We start from the raw sequence: 10,964 nt of genomic DNA, 5'->3' as shown, positions 1-10,964 counted from the left end.
CATCGAAAGGAGCCAGCTGAGGTGGTTCGGGCATCTGACAAGGATGCCCCCTGGGCGCCTCCTGGGTGAGGTGTTCCAGGCATGTCCCACCGGGAGGAGGCCCCGGGGCAGACCCAGGACACGCTGGAGAGATTATATCTCTCGGCTGGCCTGGGAACGCCTTGGTGTTCCCCCGGATAAGCTGGAGGAGGTGGCTGGGGAGAGGGAGGTCTGGGCCTCTTTGCTTAGGCTGCTGCCCCCGCGACCCGGCCTCGGATAAAGCGGATGAAGATGGATGGATGGAAATATAGGATTAATATAACATACAATTAGGGAAAATGTAAGGAACACAATGTAAATGATATTGTAAAGTCATTAAAACGGCATACTCTGATTAAAAGAAACACATAATTGGGTAGGATAATAACAATAATAATGTTAAAAAACATGTACAAGATGGGTATGTATACTTGTAGCCAGAATACTATAAAGTTGTAGCATGCCAGACCATCTTGATTGAATGTAACTTCGCTCCACACAAGTTTTATGGTAGACATATTCATATTGGTATCTAATAAATGATTAATTCTTAGATTTTATCGAACGTTAATTTATAAATTGTTTCTGTCTTTATGTGTTTGTTTCAGATTATGCAAGATGTAATTATTCAGTCAGCAAGACACTTGCTGCAGTTGCTGACATCATCCAACTGAACTGCTGCTGTGATGAATCAGAATACAAGGTTTACTTTAGCAAGACTTATGAGTTAATGCTACATTTAACTAAATTGTTATATATTTTGTGTCCAATATTGTCTCCATATGATTTTGTTTTTTGCAACATCTTGCAGAGAACAGAGTCAAGGTACCAGCTTGGTCAACCCTAAAAGACCATCTGTTCAATGACCAGGTGAAAAAGTCATAAACTAAACACTCTGCATGAGCATGGAATTTAGGATGCAAATTTATATCTTACCTGCTCTACACTCAGGGCTTGAATTACAACAACAGTCAATCACATAAAAAAATATACTTTTGGTAGTTCTGTGTCTGTCTCTCTCCTCCAAACCCAGATGGCTGCTGGTACTGAACCGGGTTCTGGTTCTGCTGGAGTTTTTCCTCTGCACTGTCACTTCATGCTGCTCAGTGTGAGGGATTGTTGAGGTTGAGTCCATATGTCCTGCGAACAACTGCTGGGCAATGACACCATGCAATCTTCTGGGATTCCTTGGATAGAAAACCTGTGAGCTGCACTTGTCCTTGGTCTTCACAGCTCACCTTTTTACTGTTTATTGAATCAAAATGCTCCAGTGACATGGATTCTACATTGTAACTGATGTGATGTTCTATAAAGTGGTTTTAATAAAAAAAAGGCAAAAATTAGTTAGTTTCTTTATTCAATTTTTGAACAGCGATACTCATTCAGTAAATGCAAATTATTTACATGGCAGTGCACTATAGGCATAAATCTAGACCCCTAGATAAAACATGATGGCATTATAGCAGTGACAACTCCTCCACAGTAGCAGGTGGGATTTCTTTTTTGAGGACGGCTCCTTTTACCTGTCACTACAGATGGTCTGTTTATGTTTTGATTGAGAGCCTTTTTTTGGGCAGCTGAAGAGGAGAAGTCCATCTTATGGCCAACCTCTGGCTGTATCTTGGTCATATTACCCAGCAAAACCCAGTATGCAGGTTCATCTGTAACAGTCCTTGTGCCACAGATCAACACTGTTGCTTCTACATTAAACAGAAGAGCAGTGACGTGGGTGCAGGTCTCCGTGACTCCGGCCATACAGCTGCAGCGGGCGGCTTCAACCTTCCCTGTGATGCTCACAGTGACCCATGGCTGCAATGCAGGTTCATTCAGTCTTTGAGAGAGCAGGACCTGAAACACACACAAAGTTCTTGTCTTTAAATGAACTATGAGCCAAGGCTGACATAAATGTTTTATCTACTTAATCATTAATGTAACAGTGTTTAGAAAGTTAGCACATACATGTAATTTTTCATTTCTTTATGTGTCCATCTATAGAACGCTGCATGTTATATTCTAAATCTGCCTGTTCTGTCAGAAACCTGCCTGCAGAAAATGAACCTAAAGGATGTAATCACTTTCAAAATGGAGAAAGCATAAAGTGACAATTATGAATCACCTTATATGATAAGGAGATTCTGCAGGTCATTAATCAATGTATAAAACTAAAATAAAATGCATTTTTAGTGACACAAGATACAAATATGGAAGCAAGATGTATAATCGCTCAGTTTGGGGAAATTGTGGGTAGCCTGCAAGAGCCTCAACTTCTCCATACCCACAATGTGCAACAAATGGGCACAGCTGATCTTCAACAGTGGAACATCGGCCAGTTACTTCCAACTTTAACGCAGCTTGTAGTCTTGGAGAGCAGCACACCAAAACTGCATGCACAACTTCTGCTAACAGTGGAAACGGATTAAGAAATCCATGCAAACAGATTCATAAACCGAAAGAATATTATTTTACAGGATTAATGATCATATCAGCCGCTGGCTGATCACAAACCCTGAGGGTGTATACGAGAAGCAGAAGAAGCAGAGGGAATATCCCGTTTAAGTTTAGATAGTATTTGTAAAGATATTGACCATATCCTTTTCTGAAAGTGTGGATATAATGGATGGGGTAAGGTACTGACATGCTACAACTTTATAGTTGTTAAATTCTGGCTACAAGTATACATACCCATCTTCTAAATGTTTTTTTTTTAGTTTTTTTTAATTATTATTATTGTTATTATTATTATTATTATCCTACCCAATTATGTGTTTCTTTTAATCAGAGTATGCCGTTTTAATGACTTTACAATATCATTTACATTGTGTTCCTTACATTTTCCCTAATTGTATGTTATATTAATCCTATATTTCCATCCATCCATCTTCATCCGCTTTATCCGAGGCCGGGTCGCGGGGGCAGCAGCCTAAGCAAAGAGGCCCAGACCTCCCTCTCCCCAGCCACCTCCTCCAGCTTATCCGGGGGAATACCAAGGCGTTCCCAGGCCAGCCGAGAGATATAATCTCTCCAGCGTGTCCTGGGTCTGCCCCGGGGCCTCCTCCCGGTGGGACATGCCTGGAACACCTCACCCAGGAGGCGCCCAGGGGGCATCCTTGTCAGATGCCCGAACCACCTCAGCTGGCTCCTTTCGATGTGGAGCAGCAGCTGCTCTACTCTGAGCCCCTCCCGGATGGCCGACCTTCTCACCCTATCTCTAAGGGAGGCCAGCCACCCTTCGGAGGAAGCTCATTTCTGCCGCTTGTATCCGCGATCTCGTTCTTTCGGTCACTACCCACAGCTCGTGGCCATAGTTGAGGGTAGGGACGTAGATCGACCGGTAAATTGAGAGCTTCGCTTTTACACTCAGCTCCCTCTTCACCACGACGGACCGGTGCAGCGTCCGCATTACTGCAGCTGCAGCCCCAATCCGTCTGTCGATCTCCGGCTCCCTTCTCCCATCACTCGCGAACAAGACCCCGAGATACTTGAACTCCTCCACTTGGGGCAGGAACTCATCCCCGACTCATCCTATATTTCCGTTTTTATATTTCTAATGTTTGCCTTGTTTTCTTCACTGTCTAGTCTGCCTCTGTCTCACCTGTATGGATGCATTTACACCGAAATGTCCCCAACAAAGGATGTTTTAATTCACCACTATTCCAGTGAAACACGAGTCTCCCATCTTCCTGCTACCAGTCTGGAGTTTTTGTTCACCAAAGCACACACCAACTTCATACTGACGGACAGATCACTGCCCTTTTGCCGCCTTGTCTGACCGTGTTTTGTGGCTGTGGTTCACTTCACCTCACTCTTCCCCATTCTTGTCATTAAATCAGGCTGTTCTGCAACCATGGCAGCCATTCACTCTATGGCTTTATTCATGGTGTATTTTACCCCTTCACCAAAGGCCGTTCTCGTTTCCAACATTATATTTGCAGTGTTCGTCTATCTATCAATATCTGCGGAGTATTTTTTTTAACGAGTATCCTATTTTCTAAAGCACAGCATGTAAAGGGTAGCTCGGTTAGCAGGATGCTAGCATGTAGTGAGACACGCCTCAGACGAGTTGAGCAAAGACCCCGTCTGTGTACTTTATACGTGAGCAACGGATTTAAATAAAATTAAGGTTTCAAAAGACAAACTTGAAGATAAAAAAATATATATACTCACCGGAGAGCCGCCAGGGTTTGCCGCTGCCATCTTGGCGCTCCTAAATTCAAAACTGCCTCTGCAGACAGGCAGGGGAGGCGTGGAAATTGTCTTTGAGTTAGTCAAACGTTTTCCTTAGTTCGAGTAGATGATAAAAAAAATAATAATAAATGGGATTTTAAGTAGGACTAGGCATTCTGTAATGATCTCTATTTATGAGAAAAACTTAATCACTCACCTTTAAACAGCTCTCTTTTAGGAGACACACTGCTGGCTAACGGTGTCATGTGATCAAACAGCGTAATTTAATTGGCTGAGAGCCACTCGACTCGATCTGGTGCTGATTGCTCTGGCTTGGGTCATTAAAGTTCATCACTTTTGCAGTTGAATTTTTGCAGGTGAATTTTTTTCAGATGAATTTTTTTCAGGTGAATTTTTTTCAGGTGAATTTTTGCAGGTGAATTTTTGCAGGTGAATTTTTGCAGGTGAATATTTTTGCAGGGAAATTTGGAGGATAAAAATTCAGTGTCATAAATTCAATGTCTAAAAATACTTGAATTCTGATGATACTATATTTCTTCCATACTAAAGGCAAAGAAAGATGCCCAACGGATTTACTTTACCAAATTGACCATCCCAGCCTTGCCGTAATGGTCCATTTGATTCACCCTTTATTGTTTATTTTATTTTCACTTGCTGAATACGGGACAGACTTGACTGGGGGAAAGAAAGAGGGAAAGAGAAACAGCTGAGAAGAGGGACGGGGGAGAAGGGCAAAAAACAAAAACCAACAGAATGGGCAGAAGAAATAAAAAGAAAAAGAAAATGCATATATCGATCACCTGGATCACCTGCTGAGAAAGAAAAAAGAAAACAAGCAGAAGAGAACAAGAGTAATAGAATAAACAACATCACAATGATATATGGGAATATGACAGTAAAGGCCACAGCCCCGTCCTCCAGGGCATGAAGCAGGTATGGAGGAGATCAAGGCTCCAGACATCCAGAGGCCCCCAGAACACAAGAGACCAAGGAAGACCCACAGAGGGGCAGCTGCGCCACTGTCCCAGTAAGAGCTAAGGAGAGTCCCAGATGAGGGCTCATTCAGCAGCCGCGGAGCAGAAGCCAGGGGGGTTGCAGTGATGCGCCCGTGAGCTCCACCGGCAGCTGTTGTTTTAAACCTCTACAGCAGAGGTTCGAGGTAAAGGCTGTTTCTCTTTTAGTGCTTTTTTTTTTTAATTTGTTGAAATGTATTTGATGTTTATTGTATTTTATGTTTTTAGTAGTGATTTTAGAAGATAAGCCAAGATAAGCCAGGTGTGCAGCAAACACAGCTGTCTGCTGGAGGTATGTTAACTTAATATATTTGACATTAAAAAAAAAGTATATTTATGCACTATAATCTAATTTATATTGTACTGCCTCCTGCAGGGCAGGCTGCACATGTGAATTTGTCACTGTTTTTTTCCTCCTTCTCCTTTTTGTTGGCTTTTTGGTTTTAGTAGGGTCACCTTTTAAACTGTTTTTTATGCCGGGTTTGTTTTTATTTCTACTGGGCTGGTGCAATATTAGTCGGGCAATGTGCAATCCCTGAGCTGGGCTCTTACCTTAGGGGAATTAGGTCTTTTTAGAGGTGCTCCGTGTGGATTTGCAGTGAATAAGTTTTATTAAGAGTGATTTTAGTGCCACCGATTATTGCCTGAACTAAAACACTTAGTGCATGCGATAAGTGTTCTGTTGGGCTCTGTGGCGGAGGTGTGGTCCCGGGCACGGCTGCAGGGGAGGAGTGGTGCAGTGAGCTCAAAGGGGCGATGCTGGAGACGCAGGTGAGAACAGCTGATGGCGTTTGGACTGATGATGGTTTCCTTACCCTTTTATAGTGAGACAGGAGAGGAGCGGAGGGGAGGCTGGAAATCAGCTGAGACTGGAGCAGTCAGACTGTGGACTATCATAATAAATGAAAACTAGAAATAAACGTGGCATCTGGCGACAAACAACTGTGCGTGTGTGAAGTGCATTTCACAGGCTCGGATTTATTTGGGGTGGATTTGTTTCTTTTAAAGCAACGAGCATCTGAGACCACCGGGGTAGAGCAAGCCCTCAGGTGATAGTTGCATTGCTGGCAGGTTGCACCAATAAGACTATCTTGTGGTCGTTAGTGACCTTTCCCATTTTGATGTTTTAGTCCTTTTGCAAACCCTTTGTTATTTCTTTTAAAATAATAAATTTTAACATATCTGACTGTTATTGACCCTCTTGTCCCGTTTATTCTGGGCTCGTTCCTGTAAGAGCTTTGGGCCTGAAAGTTTGCACAAGTAGTATAGAGGCCCTTAGCGGTTACTCGGTGGCTTTTACTCGCTACACAAACAAACTTTCTGACTGTGAACAGCACTGAAGTCATAATTAAGATCTGGTGGTACTTTTAATAAACATTTATCTTTAATATTACACAGCTTCATTTAAGTGCTATGGCTCCAGTGTCCTCTCAGAGATGGACAGCCTGAGCAGCAACTGGGAGCAGCCAGCAGGTGGCAGCACACCTCCAAAATTGGTTATGCTCATTGGAACTATGAAACCCCAACAGAGCGCTGAGAGTATGATTACATGCTTCCTGTTAAGGACACATTTAAGAGTCAAAAATAAAAGTTTACTTATAAGCTTGATAATTTAATTCAAGTCAGTTCAATTCAATTTTATTTATATAGCGCCAAATCACGACAAAAGTCGCCTCAAGGCGCTTCATAGATACAGAGAAAAGCCCAACAATCATATGACCCCCTATGAGCAAGCACTTTGGCGACAGTGGGAAGGAAAAACTCCCTTTTAACAGGAAGAAACCTCCGGCAGAACCAGGCTCAGGGAGGGGCGGGGCCATCTGCTGCGACCGGTTGGGGTGAGAGAAGGAAGACAGGATAAAGACATGCTGTGGAAGAGAGACAGAGGTTAATAACAGATATGATTCAGGAGGAGTATTCAACATTTGTCTCTTATAAACATACAGGCTCAGGAGGAAGAGCAGGTCTTCTAGCAATTGTAATGTAGGTGGATTCGATTGAATGTTGGATAAGATGCTTAGATTAAAAAACGTATGAATTTGTGTGTAACTGGCTAAATGAGGCTTGTAGTTAAAAGTGCTTTGAGTGTTCAGATAGAGCAGAAAAGCGCTCTATAAGTGCCGAGCCCAAAGTTAAAATCTGAAAGTACTTCACTTGAACAGCAGCCAATCAGAAAAAAGCCTCAAACCACAAGAAGTCTGAGAACTCCGGCCTCCTTCATGACACTCTGAGGTCTTAGATATTCAAACCGCTTCCTGTGCTCATTCTGAACGTTAACACACGGGTCATTTTGCACCAGTTTGCTGCACAGTCGTATTCTACAGCGGATGTTGGACTTGGCTGAAGCGAGTGGCTGTTTTATGAAGTGGACATATTCCCGTCTCTTCACTTTTCTGAAACAAGCAGACAAGAACATTACAGTAATATGTAAAAACCATCGGCTGCTGTTAATAGCAGGAGTAATCTACCGAAGCGCCTGACACGAGAGCATAGACGAACCCTTCTGAGCGATCCTTGTTCATCATCCATCACCGCGGCAACTCCTGCTAAGCAGCAAAACGTGATTTTACTTCAGCAGCACAGAAAGCATCTGAAGGTGAGCTTAAAAAATGATTGCAGGCTACATTGTGGAAGAGATGCTACCGCTGCGTACTGTAGAGTCTCTGTCTTTAAAAAAAAATGTATATAAAGAGTTTAATTTCTATTGTTTTTCCACTCAAAGTTCATCGGGATTTTAAGAAGTATTTAGTTAAATTTTCTTATTTAGTAATTAAGTTACTTTTCAGACACAGTAATTAGATAAGTGTTTTAAATACAATATTTATTAAGTAAGTAGTAATTAGTAATTAATTACTTTTTTAAAGTAACTTACCCAACACTGGCTGCAGGTAGCTACAAGTGCTGACATATAGTCAGTCTGTGTGACACAGATTAACAACACAATCCAGGTCACAAAGAACAACATGGTGATCGTTTATCAGCTCCAGGTTTTGGAAAAAAACAACTGAAAGAAAGTAAACAAGATATAAAAATGTGATTGTTTAAGCTACATGTTAGCGTGTTGTGGAAAGAAGAAGGTTAAAAATGAGCCATGTGTGAAGCGGTGATGTTGAGGTGCCGTGCATCGCGAGAGTGTTCACAGCGCTTCACTTGGTCCACGTGTTGTCAGGTTACATCCTCATTCCAGAATGATTCATTTTCTTTTCATCTCAAAATTAATGTAAAAAAAAAACCCATAATGACAAAGTGAAAAATATTTTGTTTTCTATTCTTGAAAATATATTGAAAATTAAAAAATGATCATGATGTCATCACCCCATGAAATGTTGAGCTGAGCCTCATATTGATGTCTGAGCTCTTTTCTTTACAGCTCCTTGGTTTGGCTCGTTGCTGCTCTCACTCTCCTGGTTTGTTTGTTTGGATTGTTGACTCTCCAGGATGCCTTTCTCACGTGGACCCGAAAAGTCTTACAGAGGTAAAAGTAAACAAGTGGGTCCAGGCAGACGTTGAAAACTGACACCATGGCGGCAGCCTCCTTCAGGTAGTACAATAGCCGGCCCACAGTGTTGGTGTCCCACAGAAAAGCATAGGGAAGACGAGCCAGGTGGTAGGGGACAAAGCAAACACAGAAGATGCTGACCAGCACCAACATGTTCCTGCGAGACTTCACCAGCTTCTCAGAGCCAGAGGAGGCCAGCTGCCTCTGCTGGGCCTGCAACACCCTGCGGGAGATGCTGTAGTAGAAGAAGACCAGGCATATGAAGACTAAGAGGAAGATGATGGTGCAGCTGATTTGGAATGCTTTATGAAGGACGCTGAATGACGTACTGAAGAGGGGCCCACAGTAGCAGCGGTCAGAGGTGAAAGGTTTGTGAGTGATGAAGAACATGATGTTGTAGGCGATTGTTGGAGCCAGGAGAAAAACCCAGGTGACCGTGGAGACGATGTGGGCAGTTCGTACTGTCTGCAGGATGTGAGTTCCTGAAGGATGGATGATTGTCAGATACCTGTAGAGATAAAAGAGGCAGTATACAACTTTACCAAACGAGTCAGTGGTGCCAAATCTGCAGAAGTCACTGTTAAAGTGAAACTAAATATTCATGTTCTTGCCAAAAGTACAGAGTTTAAGAGTGTAATTAACCAAAATCCTTGTTTTAACATTGTTATGAACTGCAATTTTAGCTCAGTAAATGTTCCTTACCTGTTAACAGCGATGTACCCCATGAAAAGGATGCTGGTGTACATGTTGAGGTACAGGGAAGTAGCTCCAATGCTGCAGTGGAGTATGTGCAAAATGGCCGAGTTGCTGGCATAGTGGATTATCCGCAGTGGCAGACAGAGGCAGAGCAGGAAGTCAGCAGCTGTCAGGTTCTGCAGGTAGACCATCAAGCTTCTGGATGCCTGCTGCTGAGTTTGAGAAATGTAAAACTTTAGGATGAAGCCATTGAGGAGTAAACCCACCTGTAGAGACACAGAGAGGATGTAAACAAGAGGACTTTCAAACATGATCCAGGAACCAGTTTCAGGGCACAATCTGACGATTTGAAACATACCAGAAACAGCAGACTGTAGACCAGCATAAAGAAAGGGTTGACTGATGGGACAACCAGATCACAGGTCTCATTGACAGATGAAGTCACATTTTTTGAGTCAGCCATGCTGAAAAACAAATATAATTCACAGAGATACTTTACACATTAAGAGGAGCTGCCTTCATTCAGTTCAAAGTTAATGAATGTGTTTAAGGATGATTGCTGTACGTCCTCATTATCATGTCTGTATTAAAACTCATTGGAAAGCTTTCAGTTCTGTTATGACCCCCTCTGCTAAGGGCCAGAGGGAGAGTCCTTACACAGGAATCTAACAGAAACAGGGATTTTATTACCAATTTTACAACTGCAAACTGTCAGGGCTGCGCACAACAAGCCACTGGGCAACATTAAATACCCACACAAAGGAAATAAGACACAAGGGCACTCTAGATAGCTGAACGAGGCTCGAGGAAGGGAGGAAAAATAACTCAGTACAATAAACTCTACACAGCTAACCTCCCCGGAACAAACAAGCGGGGCTGGACAGTGCTCGGCTTTACACACACAGTTTAACTAGCAGGCATTCTCAGACCGCACTCTCCCAGACCCAGACTGCGCTCTCAGTCTAAAGACGCCACGCCAAATGACACATATAAAGCACAACGTTTCACATCGTTTCGAATCATCAAGTCTTATGTTCAATATTGAGTAAATATTTGTATTTTGCCAGAAAGTGTAAACAAAAATACCCAAATACATATTTTTATGATCAAAAAAGAGCAGGCGTTAAATGTTTCAGGCTTGAGAGGTGAGATCTGAATCTTGGCAGAAGTCAGTTGCAGTCCTGAGGCAGCTGTGTGAAGTGCTTTTCTTTCCCATGACAGGAGCCACTAAAAGTCATCTTTTAAGTTAAGTATGAAATCAGTAGAAATACTAAAGATTTGAGGATGAGCAACAGGACTCACCTGTTTCTCCAGTTTTTGGTGAGCAGAAGAAGCTGCTTGCGTCGTTATGTCCCCTCAGTTAATAAGTATCACCGTAGATCAGGAAACACACAATAACCAAACTGATAACCGGCACTCTGACTTATTTCCTGTTTTTCGTCACTACTGTAAGTAAAGACAGTGATGTTATGATATAAAGTGTGTGAGTTTATTACATACTTCATGTGTCTGCCCTTTTTTTGTAGATTATCTCATATTAAGTCACACCATAG

The 10,964-nt window shown here is 42.4% G+C and overlaps 1 protein-coding gene across 1 annotated transcript; it reads right to left on the bottom strand.

Annotated features, from left to right (window-relative positions):
• Positions 1 to 7,503: 7,503 nt before the first annotated feature.
• On the bottom strand, positions 7,504 to 9,950 carry LOC113019698 (P2Y purinoceptor 14-like). The gene is made up of 3 exons (XM_080294182.1): positions 9,770 to 9,950; positions 9,418 to 9,677; positions 7,504 to 9,223 (listed from the first exon to the last, which is right to left on the bottom strand). The coding sequence occupies exons 1-3, from the start codon at positions 9,872 to 9,874 to the stop codon at positions 8,581 to 8,583; spliced, it is 1,008 nt and encodes a 335-aa protein (XP_080150308.1). The 5' UTR covers positions 9,875 to 9,950; the 3' UTR covers positions 7,504 to 8,580.
• Between the last annotated feature and the right edge of the window lie 1,014 nt (positions 9,951 to 10,964).

Source organism: Astatotilapia calliptera, chromosome 3 (genome assembly GCF_964374335.1).
Source record: "Astatotilapia calliptera chromosome 3, fAstCal68.1, whole genome shotgun sequence".
NCBI classification, from domain to species: Eukaryota; Metazoa; Chordata; class Actinopteri; order Cichliformes; family Cichlidae; genus Astatotilapia; species Astatotilapia calliptera.
The sequence above is the reverse complement of the archived record's forward strand: the minus strand, read 5'-3'. Positions and strand labels throughout refer to the sequence as shown.